The sequence below is a fragment of the Mytilus galloprovincialis genome, chromosome 4 (assembly GCF_965363235.1).
Source record: "Mytilus galloprovincialis chromosome 4, xbMytGall1.hap1.1, whole genome shotgun sequence".
Classification (NCBI taxonomy): Eukaryota; Metazoa; Mollusca; class Bivalvia; order Mytilida; family Mytilidae; genus Mytilus; species Mytilus galloprovincialis.
The window spans coordinates 27,279,153-27,300,021 of record NC_134841.1 but is presented as its reverse complement, the minus strand read 5'-3'; the positions used below and the strand labels follow the sequence as shown (position 1 = coordinate 27,300,021).

At 31.8% G+C, this 20,869-nt stretch overlaps 2 protein-coding genes across 8 annotated transcripts in view; one reads left to right on the top strand and one right to left on the bottom strand.

Annotated features, from left to right (window-relative positions):
• LOC143071745 (uncharacterized) overlaps positions 1-9,233 on the bottom strand; it is a 26,418-nt gene extending 17,185 nt beyond the window's left edge. The window contains exon 1 of one of the 7 annotated variants that reach the window (XM_076246282.1): positions 9,144-9,233. The gene's annotated coding sequence lies outside the window, so the exon portion shown is untranslated. Of the gene's footprint in view, positions 1-865; positions 1,016-2,657; positions 2,843-3,737; positions 3,851-8,392; positions 8,413-8,440; positions 8,462-9,143 lie in introns of those variants that run through there. The other 6 variants (XM_076246286.1, XM_076246285.1, XM_076246279.1 and 3 more) reach the window with 6 other exon arrangements.
• Positions 6,025-20,869, top strand: LOC143071747 (5-formyltetrahydrofolate cyclo-ligase-like). The gene is made up of 5 exons (XM_076246287.1): positions 6,025-6,222; positions 15,641-15,757; positions 17,864-17,979; positions 19,554-19,806; positions 20,625-20,869. The coding sequence occupies exons 3-5, from the start codon at positions 17,869-17,871 to the stop codon at positions 20,843-20,845; spliced, it is 585 nt and encodes a 194-aa protein (XP_076102402.1). The 5' UTR covers positions 6,025-6,222; positions 15,641-15,757; positions 17,864-17,868; the 3' UTR covers positions 20,846-20,869.

Here is a 20,869-nt window from a genome sequence, read left to right as displayed (position 1 = left end):
AATTTTTATACGTGGGCATGTAAAACAAATTTCGTTGTATATATTAACTGTTGTTATACTGTTCCCAGGTTTCATCTAAATATACATCAATACAGTCAGTCACACAGAAATACCCATCCGCGCTATTGAAGCTTTCATAATGATAGTGTTTAGCTGAACTTGGGTACCGCTGAAAAAAGTCCAAACAAGTTAAGACTTGGAAATTTAATGTGAATATTAATGTAGATCCGAGATATGAAAATAAGAAGATGCGGCATAATTTCCACTGAGACGACTCTCTACTAAGGACTAAATGACATAAAAATAAACAGCTACAGGTCACCATATGGTCATCAACAACAGACAAAGCCCGTACCGCATGTATTCAGCTATACAACCCAAATGAAAAACAATTCTAACGAGAAAACTAACGACCTGATTTATGTACAGATAAAGAACGAAAAACAAATACGATAGACAGCCACAAACGACAACCACATGCTACTGACTTGTGACAGGCAGATATAGAATGTGGCGGGGTTAAACTAGTTTGAAGACACCAACCGTCCCCATCCCAATGAGCTAATAACCCAAAGACAGTATTACCATATTTATTATTTGTTCACCTTACAGAAAATATTTGACTCCAAAATTACTGACGTTGTATTTCAATGTATGCTGAATTTACATTAGTACCTATATTTTTTTTTCAGTAAAACTCACTCTTTCGTTCAATATCTTATAATGATATTACACGTTACATTTACAATGGATAATGAAATTTAACAAATGTAAGCTTGTGTGAAAAATTGAAATAAATATTTCCTTTTATATTAACGTAGATGTCAGAAATATAATTATATAGTAAATCCAATACAATTCCTACCTACTATTATATGTTATAACTCACTAATTGACTTCTGATTCCTTCATCACAAAAGTAATTTTTCTATCACCTTTCAATTGATTTCCATTTAAAAATCACAGTACCTTCTCGTTCATGTACCTTCTTAATCCTTTATCATATTTTTCTAGTTTTTTTTCTTACATTTCTATTTATTTTCGCTACTTAAAAATTTCGCGTTCAGGTGTTGAGTTATTGTACAACCAGTAATTAAAGATGATTACTAAAACATTAAACTCTCCAACGGACATTTAATAGCACCATGGTCTTCCATTTAAATTCCAATTGGGCCTTGCATATTATTAACCAATTTCGGAGCAATTTATAAATATGATAGCAATGTTAATTTCCAATCTTCAAAGATAGAAAAACAAAGATTTTTAACGCTATTAATTTTGAACTTTTATCACCAAGTGTATACTAATCAAACCCATTAATTTTGAGAAAAACTTTCAGATTACCTTAAGTAGACAATTTCGTGATCTGACGTAGTAAGTATTATGGTGATATATTATGATTTAATAATACTAGATGTCTAACTAATGGAACAAGAGGTCAATAGTTGGAAAATTCAAAAGAAGTTCAAACTATTAGTTTAATATAAACGTACATGTATGACCAAGGGTTAAGTATACAATATTCTTTAATATAGTTCAAGCATGTAAAAAGTTCCAAAATTTCAAGCAAGTGAAAAATTGACTTCTCTTTCTGTAAATTCATTTTACCGTCGTCAAAATAGGGTAATCAGACACATTTTAATTTTTCTAACCTTTTGTTTGACCTGCAAGGAAAATTAAAACTGGGAAGCCCTTTATTAAATGGCAAAAGCAACCCTCAAACACTTCAAACGAATGGCAATGATCTGTAATATCTGATACAGGTATTTCCATATTTAGAATATGCTGGACCATTTGCTATACTGCATGGGATAGACAGGGGCTGGCAATTACTTGACCCCGGAAGTTTAAGAAGTAATCATGTTGTTCTTCGCATTCTTGCTCGAGTAAATTTCACAATTGAGCTTAGGGTGTAACTCTGTTAGGGAGTTGCATAGCAAAAACAAGCTATATACAGTTAAGAAGGTGTGGTATTCGTGTCAATGAGCCTTTTGCATGCTACTACTGAAGAATGAGAAGGTAACGATAGGAAAATTGAAATTAACGTCTTTATCATAGATCTAATTGTCAGTTGTTTACATAAGGAGAAGAAAAAAAAAATTCATATATGAAACTGAATTTCTTGTCCCTGTGTTATTCTTAATTTCTAACTCTCAGGGAAGTTTGAGATGAAAGGAATACAAAAATTTGGAATGAATCTTAACAATCAATATATCAGAGAAAAACGTTTTTGTAACATTAGCTCTATATTTGAAAATCTGAGTTCAGAACGAGTATTAATCAATACAGTGTTCATGGTAAAAATAAAGTTAAATGTTACCCCCTTTCAGGAGAAAACACACAGGAAAATGATCGTATATAGAATTGTCTTTATCTTTATAAGTGATAATGTGCTCCACAACTTTTTAATTCCATTTAAGATAATATTTTTAATATGATATTGTTTTTATACAATTTACATATCTCTGTGCAAATAAAATAAAAATTACGTTCTACTAATTATAATAGATGGTGTGCTATATATTTTTTTCATAACTTTTCTAATATTAATTTTATGAAATCAAACACATTGCTTATGTTTATGTTTTATACTAGTATATATTAATATTTAAGACTGAAAAAACTGTTCATTACAAAATATCTTAAGATAGACCTACCTTTTCAGTGATTGTACTATATCATAGCTTCCGAGATGTTTGTGAATTTTCTACAGATGAATTATGATCCCTTTAAGTTATAGTATATTAGTATTCATTGTCACACGTAGAAATATGTTCATTTATTCTTAAAAAATCCTACTATTTCTTTCACAATTGAAGATGCAAAAAAAAACCTGTTTTTTTTTCAATAGCCTTTATCTCATAGAGAAGAATTAATGTGGATTTTAAAACCTATGTTTGTGCCTGTTTTCACACATTTTGTATTTTTTTTGAATTACAGAGGCAAAGATTCAATTAAAGCCATAAGTTCTATTTAAAGACCTCGAATGTGAAAATATTTTTTAAGCTATAATATTCATTCATTTAAAGTGTGAATTACTGTAATTGTACTTTTTGCCTTGAATTAATGAATGTATGTAAATGAAATTACATAACTATCCTAAGCTTTTCAAACAGAACAATTAAAACTGAATATTTAAGCAAATATTTAAATTATACGAAAGGACACACCCTTTAACTACAAATGTACACGTTCATCATTAAGATCAATTTACAAAAAAACTTTAAGAAAGCCTCATTAGTCTGTAGATTTTGTTGAACGATATATTACTGTTCTTGTAAAAATCCTTGACATTTGCATCAAAGAGTCTATATCACGATCCTCTCACTGTGCCCAACACAAGGCTATGGACTGGACGAAGCTGCGTACTTATACATCTCTCATAGCCAAACGTGCAAACCTTTCTTGGCATGCATGGGTTTTAAACAAGAATGGGAGAAATGCAGATAAAAATATTAGAAGATGCGACATAAAAGCCAACGAGATTATTTTATTTGTATTTCCCAGTCAATCTTTTGTGGTTCATAAAAGAGATTCTGAAGAATTTGTAGACTATTTACAACTTAGTTGTATGCGTTGGTATCATGTTTCATCAATGTTCATTATTTATAAACAATTTGTTTCTCTTGAAAATTTGACAATTCAATCTATAAAAAAAAATGAATATTAATTTTGTTTAATCTAGAATTGATATTAAAAATAAACAATTAAGGAAGATCCAAGTTTGTGTATCCTACCTCTTGTCTTTCGAAAGCTGTGTGGTTGTGACGAAATATTGTCTCTTACTTATTCCTATCGTATTGGTGCTTATCATGATATAACAATATTTATATTAAGTCTTAATAAAAGTAAGTAGTCCCTACCTATTATTAAACAATATATAATACTAACAAAATTTACATTGGTTAGAAAGTCGACTAGATTTTAAACCGACAAAGTATTTGCTTTAATAAATATTTGAAGGACTTTTCTTATGTAAAATAATATTTTGAACTAAAGTTAACCTGTCTATCTGAACTCCATTAAAATTCTCGATGGTGTATAAATATTCGGAGAAAAATATATCATATATCTAAAAACAATAAAGAAAACCAATAATATATCATGCTGTGATGCTGTGGGTCATGAACGTCGACGAAACAAAGAGAATTCAGTTTTTTTAAAAACATAAAGCAACCGAAACTTAATAATGATATTTAGGAGAATACATATTCCATAGGGCGAAAAAGCGGAATCGTGAAGTCGAAAACGCGAAACAGATTTGGAAACGCGAAATCAGTTTCGCGTTTTTGCGTTTTCGACTTCTCGTTTTCGACTTTTCGCACGCTCGCGATTTCGCGTTTTTGCCTTTTTGCGTTTTTACGATATGCATGTTATTATAACATAACATTTTAAATATAACTGGAGACAAGACTTCAAAGTATAAGTCATTCAAATGATTGTCATATAAATTTCATATCTGTGACGTATTTTAAATTTTTTCATAAACTAGAAAATTAGTCGTTTTTGACTTCGCGTTTTCCCGTTTTCGAGTTCGTGATTTCGCGTTTTCGCGTTTTCGTCCTATAGAATATGAAAGTCGAAAACGCGAAATGGCCTTAACCGGCCACCATAGAATATGGAACTACTACAGTTATCTACTGGTCCCATAGTGAATTTTATTTTCAAAAAACACACGTCTTATTCGCACGCAGATCCGTATCTTAGGTTTTGAACAATGAAAGAGGAGTAACTTTACTCGTGAAACATCAATTGCCGATGATATCCAGTTTGTAGCCAGTACTGGCATTCCTTAAGGTGTGACCGAGGCTTTAACTATGTATTCTGTCTGTAATTTTCAATAGATATACCATGTGATTTGAGTGCCAATGAGTCAACTCTCCAGACAAGCCACAATTTATAAAAGTAAACCATTCTATGTCAAATTACGGTCTCCATCACGGAGACTCGGCTCACACCGCACAGCAAGCTATAAACATGATAAAGGGCCCCAAAAATTACTCGTGTAAAACCATTCAAACGGGAAAAACAACGGTCTCATCTATATATATATATAAAAAACGATACATTATACATTTCAGCACGAATCTATAATTACGTTTTATTTTCTTAGCATTTAAAGATTCTTATGTGATTAAAATACTTTCTTGTCTTGTAGGATATGCGTCTTATTTGTATTTAATTCTATCAAACAGTGAAAAGATATATATACACAATTTTAAGATCGAAACATGCAATGGCATATTCTACAAAATCATCTTTTAAACTTTTCTGCAAAAATGAATTAAATTTTAAGACATTTAATTTTTGCCATAAAATGATGAATGTGTCCAAAATCTAGATTGTCCAAAATGAAATGTCCATGATTCCTGAGTCATTCATTACGCGAAACATTAATACCTTACAGAAATAATTTGATTGACGGAAGAATCAAGGACATTTGACATAACTGACCGTTAACTTCAATCATTGTTTTTTAAATATTGTCTCGGGAATTAAAATCCTATTACGTGCATTCATTGTGAGTCAGAAACCTCAGACAGTTCAACCTAATATGGAATGTTCTTAAAAAGAAGGCATAAGTACATACCAAAAAGTCCAAACATAATTTTATTAATGTTCAATGACTTAAAAGACGTCATAGTAGCTTTAAAAAAAATCGCAAGATTAGTCTTTAGAGTATCACATTTATTGGAAAAGCTCTTTTTAACTCTTGTCTCTTTAAAATAAATGCTGTAATAGTATGGTTGACAGCTTTATTCTATACCGCAATTAGCGTTTTAATAAAATGTTTTCAACTATTAAAGGCTCAAATATTACGTGATTTTAATAACATTATTTATGTTTACTGTTCATAGTACGTCAACAAACGACATGCCTTACAGTAAGCTAAAACATAGAACAACTATAAACAAAAAGACTGCAGACTGATCAAACAGTTGCTGAAAGCTAGTTCAAAGCCCAACTTATAAATAAAATTTGTTCCACAGACTAATATATCGATCAGTGAACCGCAAACGGATTTATGATTAATTATTTATTGAAATTACCTCAAATGTGTATAGTTGAAAGCGGAGTGATTAGATAATACTTATAATTGTGCTTACAAACCCTGCCTGTAGTCTCGCCTCGTTCATATAAAAAAGCAAAAAGTGGCACACAGTTGGTTCCCATAAGAAAAGTCGACACTGTGTTGATCAAGTCTACCAAGTTTTATAAAACGTATGTATGAAATCTTCCATATAGTACAGAAATGCATATTGAAGTGTAGGACGGTAAGATTGTAGGAAACCTCGTTTGAAATTGAAAAGGTGATTCAAAACAGAACGTTGATTGTTCTCTTTATAGTATTCTGTAAATACTTATTCTTTGTCAATAGAATAGAGTATGTACATTTTTCTTTTTTATATTATACTAGAACACACCCGTGATATCGCGGGTCCGTGACTGAATTAAAGTATATAACTATGGGCAAGTCTTATCTTAGTATTAGTACTGTCATCTGATAAAGTCATGCCGATTATAAGATACACAATTTTCTCTGCTTTCAAATCTTTCTGTTTGAACCCGTCGAACTGGAACTTATCAATTATTGGTAATATTAATTATTTGGAAAACAAAAGGTGCTGGAATGGAGTATTTTTTAATCAACAGCATTGTCCTATATTAGTTATAAATAAAGTTGAATTCTTTGATTCGCTGTTTTACGTCATGCCCGCTAACAAATTGAAACTTATTTTTAGTCCAGATTTTTAGTATTCGTATTGTTATCTTAGAAAGTCTTACGGATTAAAATACTACAATAGGTAACAATTTGACAATTTAGTAGTGTCAACCCTGTGATTATGACCCGTGTATATAGCATATTAATCCTGAATACACCGTTTGGTGGTGCGCCTGTCAGATGCGGAACGTACAGATAAGGTAATAGGTAACAGGTGATTATACTATTGGTATCGGTATCGGACTCGACCCGGAACTTCCTAATTATTGGCAATATTAATTACGTGGAAAACAAAAGGGCCTGGAGTGGTGTAATTTTTAATCTACACCTTTGTACTATATTAGTTGTATATAAAGTTGAATTCTTTGATTCGTCGTTTTTACGTGATGACGGCTGACAAATTGAACCTCGTAATTTTAGTATTATAGATTGTTCAATATTTTTTTTCTATAAAAAGTGAAAAATCTTAAAACAAGATTTGTTACAAATAATTTATGTTCAGGCAGATCAGACATCATAAACCTGACCCTTGCCCTTAAATCAATCCAAGATAACCCTATACCTGGCCCTAAAATCTATCAAGGAACTATATCCTGATATTTACCTGGCCATAGTACATATACGTATCACCAAGAAACCAGATTGTCCAAATAAAAATGAGGCATTACATTAAATATGAAACTCAATACCCTAAATATAAGAACGATACTTTTATTTTGAAACGTAATTCCCTTATAACTCTGGAACTTTCATAACCTATAGAACTTTGACACTTGCAATCTCGTTAAAACCGGTAAAGAGCAGTTTTCATTCAATCATTTCAACCTAATTCATTCAAATGGACACCGCCAAGTCAAACAACAAACTTTACTCTGAGTGCAAACGTGTGCTCCTGGAAAAGTTTTTACAGCAACACTTGGTCTAAATAAATTATGAATATGTACAGGGAAAAAAATCATAGCAGGAAGAAATAGAGATAGGTTGTATGCACTCTGACTAAAACGCCTTAAAGTTGGTAGTTTAAATAGTAACTTTGAAACCCGCATTTGTTGGCTGACAACAAACAATTGATATTTAAAGTTTACAAAAAGATATTGTGTTGAGAAGATTCAGCAATTAATTTTTGTTAGAAGGTTTTATATCCAGTACAATAAAAGGAGATCGAGTTGTCTCATGTTTTGGTTAATATTTCAACATATAGAACTATCGTTCGGCTTACAAGTTCAGAATTTCTTGTTAGTATCGTTCATGGCAGTACATGTTTAGTTTCTATACACTAAAGTTTATAAAAGCTTCATTTCTTTAAAAACAAAATTAAGAAAAAAAAAAGTTTCGCGTTTCAGTCTTATATTTTCCAAAAACTTTGAACTTAATTTTTGGACAATTTATAGAAATTTCTATAACAGGGACTTATAGCATAATTACAGATTGTATATTATCATACAAATGTATTACACCAAATGCCTAAAATAAAAAAATAATAAAAGTTATATGAAAAGGAAGTGTTGCGGGATAGAAGAAACAGATGCCTTGTGTGATAAAAAAAAACATCTGAAAGTAGACAAATTGACTGCCATGAAAATTAATAGATTTCTCCTTTTACAATTTTTTTATGTTATTTTTTTTAACAATTAAAGGAAACCAACTGTAAAATATAAGATTACTTACCCTTGTAACACTGATGGTATGATATAGAAAAACAAATGTCTTACTTACATATAAATTGAAACATGTGGTCACATTTCAATAAATTTGATTTAAAATCAGTGTACTGTTTAGTTACGGTGAATCAATATATAAAGAAATGACAGTCTTTCCTAATCTTCTATGGATATCCCTGATTTATTTTCAATTCTAAGGTTACAAATGTCAAAGCTCATAAATTTAAGTCAGATTTGTTTTGATAAACTGTATCTTTTCGTACTAACAAACTTTGAAACACATACAATTTGATAAGAAATTAAATTAGACAAAAGTTCGAATTTTAAAGACTCTATGCATATGGCACTTTTGATTTTCAAAATAAACACAAATGTGAATCGGTTTAATTGTACAAACCGAAACCCTCATTTCAGTGAGAAAAAAAACTTCTTTCATGTTTGTTGACTTGGATTTTTAAATTGTTTTTAGTATTGTTAGATTTATTCCGTAGTGTTTTAACTTGTGTCGAGTTGTTTATTTAATCATTTTGAACTGGCAATGATGTTACTTCATTAAAGGTAGTTTGAATCCTGTTTTAGTGTTTATTGTACAATTTACTTACTGGTAATAGTAACTATTAACTGTGGATTTTTTCTCTCTGAAAAGCCAGGTTGGAATAAACAAGATATGATTCCGTAAAATATGTCATTTATCATATTAATTAAAAAGATAAAAAGATGTGTGTAAAGTTTTTATCTTATGTTTATAACTTCCTTACCTTCTAAAAACTCGTGAATACCCCCAAGACTCAGCTATGTCAGTGCAGTGACAGGCAAATTATAATCTTTATGTACAATCACCATATTACTATTTTGTTTGAATCAGGTGTGAAATCTGTGACAACGGAAGAAAGGCAATTAATGAATTGCATGAAGAGACGATTTTAAAGCAGCTTTTGGTGTAATATTGATCGCTTTATAATTATACAATCAAACAGAGCGTGATGCTAATAACCATGGAGGTACTTCAGCTTCTACTTTGGTCGCTTATAGAAATCCTGATACGCAATCCGGAAATATAACTCTTAACGTCTAAGAGTCTAAGAGAATTATAATTATACAGCAGTAAATTTAAAAGGTTTTTGTTTTCGTGGGAGTTATTGCAATAATTGTTGCCGATGTATTTTACTGACTAATTTCTTCTCTGACAATGAGTAGACAAATTGATATCTTATATAACCACTTTTATCCATGCAATATTCACAGACTCATAATTGGAACCATTATAAGTTTTTTTAAAGAGATATATCTCATACAGGGGCTTTTAGAGCATAACGAAAAGAACATCTACAAAGAGAATGCCTTCTTAGGCAGCAACCATTTGATTTTCGAAGGGGGGGGGGCGTTGGATTTTTTGGAAAAAAAGTTTGTTTCCAGTTTTTGGAGAAAAAAAATATTTGTTTGTTTCACGATCAGCTGTCACTGCGTGTAATGCTAGAATTGAAAGAAAAAAAATAATTTCGACTTGTCCCACCCCTCCCCCCCCCCCCCCCGAAAATGAAATGGTTGCTTCCTTACGGAATGATTTAAAATATGTCCACCATCGATCAGAATGAACTTTATGTACACAGTACTGTAACAGATACTTCACATCTTTACTTATTTCAGTTGTGGAATTCGAAAGGTTAACGAGTTTAGTAAGGTTCTATAGGTTGCACTTTGTAAATACAGCTGTTTCTCAAACCACACCTCTTTTTGGGAGAGAATATTCATAGAAAATTAATTTTGTTTACATACTGGTTCCCAGTTATGCTCTCTGTGTTCCATCTAATAGAGACATAACTTGGGAATGTTACCAGTAAATATACATGTGCATATTGTTTACATTGAAATCTGTGGTAACCCTTAATTCGAGGTAGAGGTAGTTAAGAAAATTAGTGTCAGTTTAAATTCTGAAAAGTTCAGGGCATATAAACGTTGAAAATATGCCGCACAGCCCTATATACGCCCAATATATTTCTCAATTCTGCAATTATACGTTTCTTTTTGTTGATCAAATGCTTCCATGATGTCGATAGATGATAGATGATGGAAGTGTTTAACGGCCTTGACTGGCTATACAGCCCTCACACATGTCGATATAGGACGAATACGCCCAATATATTTCCCCTTCTAGAATAGAGCTATGAAACTTTTGTTTGTTATTTTTCTAGATTTTTCTTCATGTTTCACTATTTAATGTTTCGTATTCGTTTCTCAAGTCGACAGTTTTAAGACACGAATTAAAAACGTAAATCTGTGAAAAAATTGTGGGCGTTTTTTGTGTATTGTTCGCTGGTGTTTTTTCTCCCCTTTTTTGTACGTAAACAAGCCTTCTGCGTACATATAACCTTTATATTTTTCCTTTGCACATCTTATAGTACACCTAATAACACGAAAGACATATTGACATGTACTTTAACATATTGTACAAAGATCGTGCCTGATATGAATTCCGAGATCCATAGAACTTTACAAACGTTTAATCCTTGTTTATCTAAAATTTAAAGTATGTCTTTAACCATATGTACATTTCTTATAAACCAAAAATATACATAAACTTCCAATGCCTTTAGTATTAATTGGCTTAATTCAAATATATGTTAATTAAACATTTAGTTCCATGGATAGAAACCATTCATCATGTTTTGTACCAACCAATGAATGCATGTCGAAGTACTTTTATTCAAAATAATTTAATTATATAATGTACACATTTTATGTCGATGACATGCAGTCAATGACTAATATCAGTAAATAGGAATTTATGGAGTACAAATACGGAGAATACGCCAATATGACAGATTTATTGGTTGATTGTTTGTGTTTTAACGCCATTTTTATGCCCCACCTACGATAGTAGAGGGGCATTATGTTTTCTGGTCTGTGCCTCCGTTCGTCCGTGCCTCCGTTCGTCCGTCTGTGCGTCCGTTCGCTTCAGGTTAAAGTTTTTGGTCAAGGTAGTTTTTGAAGAAGTTGAAGTCTAATCAACTTGAAACTTAGTACACATGTTCCCTATGATATGATCTTTCTCATTTTAATTCCAAATTAAAGTTTTGACCCCAATTTCACGGTCCACTGAACATAGAAAATGATAGTGCGAGTGGGGCATCCGTGTACTTGGGACACATTCTTGTTTTGGCTATTTTGTGGCAGTGACTTTTTATGGCAGGAGGAAGCCAAAGTGCTGGGAGAAAACCACTGACCTTTGATAGGAAAACTAACAATCCTAGTCAATTAAGACTGGAGTTCAATGAGACAGAACACCGGTGGACAGAACCACAACAACACAACTTACCATAACACAACTAGGAGGACAACAAATTATCTTCAACAAGAGAAAAATGTCTATTCAATATGCCAAAATCTTACTCGTCTACAGTTAAGTAATGAATTAAACGAAAAATGGCGAATCATCATCGCTAAATTCTCAAAATTCTCTGAATAACAAAGAACAACATAAAGGATACGACAAAAGACAACCACTGATAAGGTTCCTAATTTGGGAGAGCCTCATTAATAAGTAGCTGGTAAAAAAATGGTCTCTGAATCTTTACCCCCGTCCCCCCTTTTTTTAAATTGATCAGTTTACAAGCCTCACATACAGACAATAAGAACAGATTTTTTGTTTTATCTCAAATAACAGTGGATAATGAATAGTTGAATGTATACTGCGTATACTATACTGTCGTAACCTAGTAGATACAAATATTTCTGTTTCTGTTTTTGATTTGACGAGACAAAACATAACAGTTTTGAAGCTCATTATACAGTTGCTCAAGATAAACAAAGCTCATATAACAGATGAAAAAAAAAAACACTGAAGGGTTTATAAAACACAAATTTTGGAACAAATGCTGCACCAAAGCCCGTTGAGTTTATTTGATAACGTTGTAAAAACCAAGCTAGGCGTGTCTGTTATAGTATTCAAATGACTGTATATGTAAAAACGTTTGGACTAAGTTTAATTCCTGTGCAGGCTTTATCGCTCCAAAAAAGATTAGAGAAGGTCTTCATATATAACACTCTTCCACGCAAAGATCAGTAAAAAAAAGCCCCTAAAGTAGAGTCCCCCTCATTGGCTGTCCATGTAATCACATAATCACATTTTGTTTGCCAATATAATCACATATATACTCATTCTTTTTTTAACAAGATAATCAAATGATAAAAAAATACTGTCCTAGATTATCAGAATAAGGGAGATGGATATTTCTAGTTAACTGATTTTTTTAAAATCATTTCATTGTTTCCTTAAAAGTTAATTTAATACAAGAAGTGATAGTATCAATGATCTTGCATGTTAGCATTTGTTATACTTAGCTGGTAAACTGAAAATTCATATAAATACACGCAATGAACATTGACCACCAGGCGTGTAATACCGGTGACTGCATACCATTCCACTGTCAATGTTTTGTTTGTCTCCAACTTGAGTATGCATGGACCAAATACTGTTGAATTTTGAAAATTTTTTTAGGTTTTAGTGAACACAAGTCAAGTTAACATTTTACTAAATATCTGATGTTTTCCTAGTCTAAAGAAAGGATTTGTTTCATTTAATTGAATCTCTTCCTCCGTAGTAATTTCTTAACGGAGTCAGAGCTCTCTTAACGGAGTCAGAGCTCTCGTCTGTTTTTAGGAAGAACTTCATCTTTCATTAAGTCAAATACTTTTAGGCAAACACGAGAGTACATCGAAAATAATAGCATAAATTATATGAATTGAAGTTTGGGAGTATGATTTATGGAACTATTGTTTCCCGTGACCCCTCCCTGTACAAAAAAGTATATATGGAAGACCCATTTGTTGAAAGTTTTAACAATAATAATTTTATAAAAACGAAAGTAACGATAAATGAAAGAATAATGTTTTGAAATTCTTAGAAAATATACCTTGCTTACCTTGTTTAACCCATAGCAACATAGCATGTTTGAAATGTTATTAGCTTCTCAGTCTCAGTCAGTATAGCTATTCTTTACGACAAGTCTTGGAATCTATGTGAAATCAGCATAAATTAATCTACGGCAAACGGAAGTTAGAACAATTAACTGAATGTATCAAACAATTGACTTTAAAATCAGTTTTGATGTAACATTGATCGCCATTACAATAAGTCGAACAGAGTACGTGTACTTGAGAAACGTTGATGAAGACATTTTATTCCATTTGTTTAAGATTGACGTCATGAAATAGGGTAGCTATAAATAAGGAACTTTTGTCTTGTGTTAGGAAAGAAAATTATAATTTATATTGGTCAGTGATTGGACTCGAACATTTCAAAGGACAAGGAACAAGGTTAAGTTAAAATTGTATTTATGTTGAACCTAGTACTTCTTTCACTCTCTGTCTTCTTGGTTTCAAAAATCAAACAAATATATAGCACTGTGTTCACTATCGGTAAAATAAAATCCGACCATTGCAAATAATCTTAAAATCTGACGACCAGAGTTAAACAAAAGCTAAATCTAGTTATGTCATTATAGAACTCCTCAGTCTATACAGGACCGATCGAAACTATTTATAGGAGTAAATTCTCATCGAGTGTTTCTATTGTTGGCATGTAAGACGCTCAAGTACTAAAAACGATGATAACTGAAGCTGGTTATTACTAAAGCAGATAATGGTTATAATAATTTTGTCAATCTATGAAACAAAATATTTAGTGTGTATAGTACTTGCACGCACGCATATTTATATGCAATTCGGATTACTTAAAACCCACTGCCTAATGCAATATTTAAAGTAAAATAACTTAAAATATTTCAATTTGTTTAACACTTGGACATATAACTCCAACACTTGTGACTCTTCACTGGTTACCATTTCAATTCAGATGTCAATATCAAATATTGCTGTACGCAGATTAGGCCTTGCATGGACTTGGTCCTTTGTATCTTAGTGAACTCATACATTTTTACAAACCGGCACGATCCTTGCAATCTGACTTGAAATGCTGCTCTGGTCGAGATGCAATCTAAAAAAACCCTGCAGGGACCAAAATTTGAGGTAAGCGTCGGTTCGATGTGGTGGTCAGGACTCTGTGTGGAATAGTCTTCCAATAAGTCTTAAAAATGAACAGTTACTTGAACCATTTAAAAAAAGGCTTAAGACGCATCTATTAAAATAAAAAAAAATGGTATGTTTGCCAATGAGACAAATCTCCACAAGAGAATACATGACACAGAAACTAACAGCTATATGTCACCGTACGGCCGCATAGTCAGCTTATTCAAAGTTCGTTTGTGGAACGCTTATGAATAGTATAGACCTGGATCAGTGACTGTTTGTGTCGTTTTGACTGACGCAGATTTTTGGTAATAATGTTTTTTAATGTGGTTTGTTGTGTTTCTGTATATTTTGATGATACTTTTTACATGAGATGTGGAGATGATCTATAGTTGGTAAAAATCTTAGGAAGAGAGCACAACAACATTATTTTGAGCACTTTTACTTTTTATATATAGAATAGTCGGATTTTATTTTAGATGCTTTTCTTATTTTTTATATGTCATCTGATCCTGAATACTACAGTACTACAGAAGTCTTAGTTGTCATCAATGGTATCTTTCTATCTGGGAATAGTATATCTCAGTAGATATGTTCCTGCTAACTATGCACTGTTATGTTTAAAAGTGTATTTGACAAAGGTTGTGTTGATATAGTTTTTATACGCCCGTCAAAATGTTGACCTCTTTGAGTTAAGTTACAGGACTTTATAACTAAAACAGGGGTGTGTTTTTTCCCGGCCATGTCGCACCATTTCTCAAAAACGATCTATGATTATTGCTTAAAACTTTACACACTTTTAAGTTATATTGATATGAAGACCTGTATACTTTTTGGTGCTGATTCAAAATCTTATTTAAGAGGTATATTCTATTGAGTACTTTGTAAAAAAAAAAAAAAAAAAGAAGGGGGAGGGTCACATGTTGTGCATTATCTCAAAAACGATTTATGAATCGATTATTGCTTAAAACTGTACACACTTCTTATTTATACTAATCTAAAGATCTGATTACTTTTTGGTGATGATTCAATTTTTTTATTTTTGAGTTATTGAGTTTTTTGTACTAAAGGAGGGGGGTTTCACATGTTCAAAGACAATACGGAAGGCGTATCATGCGCTCGTGGCGCAGCTGTTTATTTAATATTGACTTAAAGGTCTTTAAATAAAACGTTGAATTCATTGAATTGAATAGATGTCTCTGATGGTTTTTCATACATATTCTTTTAGATGATGAAAGGGAACTAACCCAAGTGTATATCATCAAAAGAGTATTTTATTTATGATTTGGCAAAATATCAGTCACTTAGAATAACAGACTTAAAGTTAAAGCAAGAAAAAGAGCAGGTAAAGACTAACAGTTATTTATTTAAGAAAATGCAGTTTTAGAATGTTGGTTTTGAAACGATTTTTTCGAGAATACATTAGGTAAAATGTACGGCTGCCTTTGAGTAACATCATTTGTGATTAGAACTGAAAGTTGGTGATATTAAAACAGATTGTATTTGTAATTATTGGTTTAACCGAAAAACCGAAAATGTTAATGTTTTATTTTCTAAAAGTGGAAAAGGAGTATTTGTCCTTTAGGGTTGTGTTAATACCAATTCATGCAGTTTATTATAAATCTTCTGACAATTGTAATCAATTGTACTCACAGTTTTGCAATTTAACAAATTGGCTTTAGAAATGAGATTTTCTACTGATAATTTTATCTGAATGGAAAAATGCATATGAAGTATCTTAGCTAGTAGAATTATTTTGTTTTTTAAAAATACTAAAACAAATTCTTTAGGGAGCTACCATTTGATTTTTATGGGGGGGCTAGGATGAAATTTGAAAAAAATAGGCAGGACAGGAGTTTTGAGTAAAAAAAAAAAAAGGCCGGATGAGACACTTTGCAACAAAAAAAAAAGGCAGGATGACAATTTAGGTAAAAAAAGTCAGGATAAACTAATAAAAAAAAAGGCACGACCGAATAGAGTGAAAAATAAAAAGGCAGGACAGAGATTACAACTAAAAAAAAATGCAGGACAAAATTTTTCATCCTAGCCCCCCCCCCCCCCCCCCCCATAAAAATCAAATGGTAGCTCCCTTATATAGTTTTGTTTTTAACTTGAGTTTAAAGGGGAGATAATTAAAATGATAAACAAATTTGTTTAGTTTTTTTAAGCTATTGATCAAATTATTTTTTTCAAAGTTGAACACTAAGGCAACAACCATTTTCTTATCTGGGGGGGGGGGCTTGGGATTTTTATTATGTTCATAATTTTTTTTTCAGAACCTTCCTCCGATAAAATTTGTTTTTTCTTATGAGAAGGAAAGCAAAAATTTTTTTCCCATAATGTGGAACAGAAATACATTTTTTTTTCTCAAAACCATAAAATTCATTTTAATTTTTTAATCGATGTAAAATGTAAAGTGCATGGCTCTGTCTGTATCCTGGCATTGGCTGTTGTCTCTGTTGTTTTTTTAGCCCACTTTCTACATTATGATATTCTCTGAGTCCGTCATACAGGTACCACAGTCTTTGAATTTTAATACTGCAATTGAAGTGGCCACCATTGCCATATGTAATGGCAAAGAGTGAGTAGCTCCAAATTATAAACATCCACTGTTTCCAACTATGATAATTGACATTCCATTGAAAAAAGAGGTATAAAGAATGATACAGAATGATACAAAGGAAAATACTACCGGTATACAAGTCTGTGTCATACACAGTCAGGGCTACTTTAAAAGACTGTTTTAATATGATACCATATCTATCCCTTTTATAAAATGACCATATCATGTTTATAATAGTTGCAGTTTTAAGTATGTCTTAATGTAGTAGCATACATGCGGGAGATTTGGAATGCTTTTAAATATTTCTGGATCAAACACTATTACAGGAAAATACAAAAAGTAATAAGGTATAAATATAAATCTTAGCTTAATCTGTAGACTGGACAGATGTTTATAATCTGCTGTTCCACTGTCTCAACTGTTGTTATTTTCACTATTCTCAAATTCAGCAGTGCAAATTTTTTTTTTTTCAAGCAGGTGACAGCATAATTTTTTTTTCAGCTACAGTGCAAAACATAATTTTTTTTTCGTTCAGCTAGGCCATCAAAATATTTTTTTCAAAAAAATCCCAGGAACCCCCCCCACCTGCGATAAGAAAATGGTTGTTGCCTAAAAGTTATGAGGGAAATCTGCAAATCTGCAAACTTTTTGTATCTGCTTGACCCGAATATTTATTTTCATCAAATTGGGGATCAGATTTTTTTTCAAGCAAAACACTTTATATTTGGTTATCTTTACACATTTCTTAAATTAAAATATTCATCAGTATTGTTTTATGTATACATATATATCTGTCCCAGATCAATCCTGTCTTTTCTAATCATTGACAAAATTATTTAGCAATGTTCAGTGTTCTTTTAATTTTATTTATTTCGTATTCTACAACAGATACTATGAATAGTTTAAAAGCAGCAAAAGGTTTGTTAAGGAAAGAAATTAAACAGAGAGCAGCAGGTTTGACAGAAACTGAAAAACAGAGACAGTCAAAAATTGTAACAGAAAAGGTAAATACAAAGTCTAATAAACTTTATAGTTTTGTATACTCCCACTGTGTTGGACTTTTATTAGTTAGGAATAACTTGAAGGGAATATCTAAAAGACATTGCATTTCTTTTTTTTTTTTGTAATTTTATTTAATACAATAGTTGTAATAATTGTAAATGATCTAGTCCTGATATAATGTTTACATTTCTTGTTATAGGATTTGATCAAGGGGGGTGGGGGAGAGGTGCTGCTGTTTTTGTTTTGATTGTAGTTATGGCCAAATGTCCCTCTAGTATCTTTCGCCTCTCTTTTATACAGGTTGTGATTCAGTCCTTTCATTTTTACATTTTGGAAAATTTGACTTTCATTGGTTACTGCTATATTGTAGTGTGAATGTACTAATGATGTACTAGTTATGTAGATTTTTTTTGTTGAAACCTTGAAAAGTAAACCAAACTTCATATGGATAAGACTGAATGTTTTGATGGATAAGACTTATAGTTATAAAGGGGTATTTTTATGCACCCTTAAGAATATATGATTACTTTTATTCTACTCAATTGATATGCCATAATGTGATTGTTTGCTGGTTTTGTTTGTTGATATACAAATCAGATGGATTAAATAAAAATAAAATGCTTCGCTGAGTGCAGCCTGATACAACCCTAGTGGTTGAACCCTGAACAGTGGGGGCAAATTTGGTCACAGTATTCAAGCTTGATACTGTCTGAATTTGGATTGTGATCAAATTTTTTACACAAAATAAATCTGGTCAAAGATCTTACAAATCTATTGCGCAATATTGTGCAGTTGAAGATTTCTTCTTGAAACTTTTCAAAAAATCGAAATTTGAAACTTTTTGAAAAAAATATAAATCTCTTAAAAAAATTGTAAACAAAAAATCCCCCCCCCCCCCACTTATTGAAACTCCCCTTAGAGCAATAACCCAAAAACTCAATCATAGCCTTTCCTTTGTAGTTTGGAACCTTGTACCACAATTTCAGAGAGATCCATACACTTAAACACAAGCTATTGTCTGAAAACTAGAAACATACTTCTTTTTGGCCCTTTCCCCCCCCCTAATTCCTAAACTGTTGGCCCCATAACCCCTTAAATGAATCCCAACCTTCTACTTGTGTTTTTAAATATTGTGGTACAATTTCAGAGCAATTGAAATACTTATACACAAGTTATTATCCTGAAACTAGAAATTGCTTGTTTTGGGTCCCTAATTCCTAAACGGTTGGGACCATCATCCCCAAAATCAATCCCAACCTTCCTTTTGTAGTATTGAACGTTCCAAAAAAATTTCATAAAGATCTATTCATTTTAACTAAAGTTATTGTCTGGAAACCAATGTGTCTTTGGACAATGATGCAGACAACAACACCATACCATTATACGATCCCAAATTGTTTTTTCGGTCGTATAGAAAATGATCTGATAAAAGAGTTCATATGAGCTTTTTGGTTTACATTGTTGTGTCTATTAAACATAGCTCTGGGTTATTTTTTGTCACATTGTTTACACTATAAAATTGAATAAACTGAAATGTTAAATATTAAAATACACAAAATCAATATATTTTTTTTAGTTGTTTTCTCTAGAAAAGTTCCAGGCCAGTAAAAGGGTATCTGTATATCTACACATGTCTGATGAAATCCAGACTGTAGCTATTCTACAACACTTGATAAAGAACAAGGAATGTTTTATACCACAATACATTGGACCTAAAATGAAAATGGTCAAGCTAAACTCATGGCAAGATTATACAGAACTTCCAGAAACAAAATGGAAAATAAAACAGCCAGCAGATGACGATGTCAGACCTGATGCTATTGATACAGGTAAACTATTGACAGTCATCAGGAAGAGAGAGCAATGTTTATCAAATTGATTAATTTGGAAATTATAAGCCCATGTTTTATTTGGGACGGGACTTGTAGTTTAACTAACAGCTATGATTTCCTTCTGCTTTTCAAAATTTTCTGTTATTAAAAAAAAAAAAAAAACAGTTGTTAGCACATCATTGTCATGCTTATGGAAAAATAAATTGTAAGCAGGGAAACTGCCAGGATGGCAAAGCACTAACAGGATTGCTGAAAATGATGGCAATATATGATTGGCTCATAAAATAAACTAATATACCAAATACCAAACTCCAGCAAAAATTCAAAATGGGGATAAGTCCTTTATCAAATTGCAAAATCAGAAGCACATCAAACAAGTGGAAAGCAACTGTCATATTCCTGACTTGGGACATGCAGGTATTTCCTTATGTAGAATATGGTGTATTAAACCTGGCCTTGCAGTGAGCTTAACCTCTCACTTGTAGGACAGTCAAATGTTAAGATTATAAGTTAGAATTCTCATTAAGAAATATGCATGTTTAATATATATGTTTTTATATAGATTAGACAGTTGGTTTTCCCGTTTGAATGGTTTTACATTACTAATTTTTTTGGCCCTTTTATGGCTTGCTGTTTGGTGTGAGCCAAGGCTCTGTGTTAAAGGCTGTACCTTGACCTATTATGGTTTACTTTTCTAAATTGTTATTTGGATGGAGAGTTGTCTCATTGGCACTCATACCACATCTTCCTATATCTATTAATAGCGTTACAAGCAAGTTAACATCGTTTGATACATATTCTTTTTTGTGTTTCAGGAGGTTTAGATTTGATAATTATGCCTGGTTTAGGTTTCTCTTCCGATGGTGATAGACTTGGTCGTGGAAAAGGATATTATGATACATATCTTCAGAAATGTGAAGACATGGGATACAGACCATACACTGTTGCCTTAGCCTTTAAAGAACAGATATGTGAATCTATACCAACAGACACTCATGACAAAAAGTTGGATTTAGTTTTGTTTCCAGATAGCTAATAAATCATTAAAATGAAAAACCTG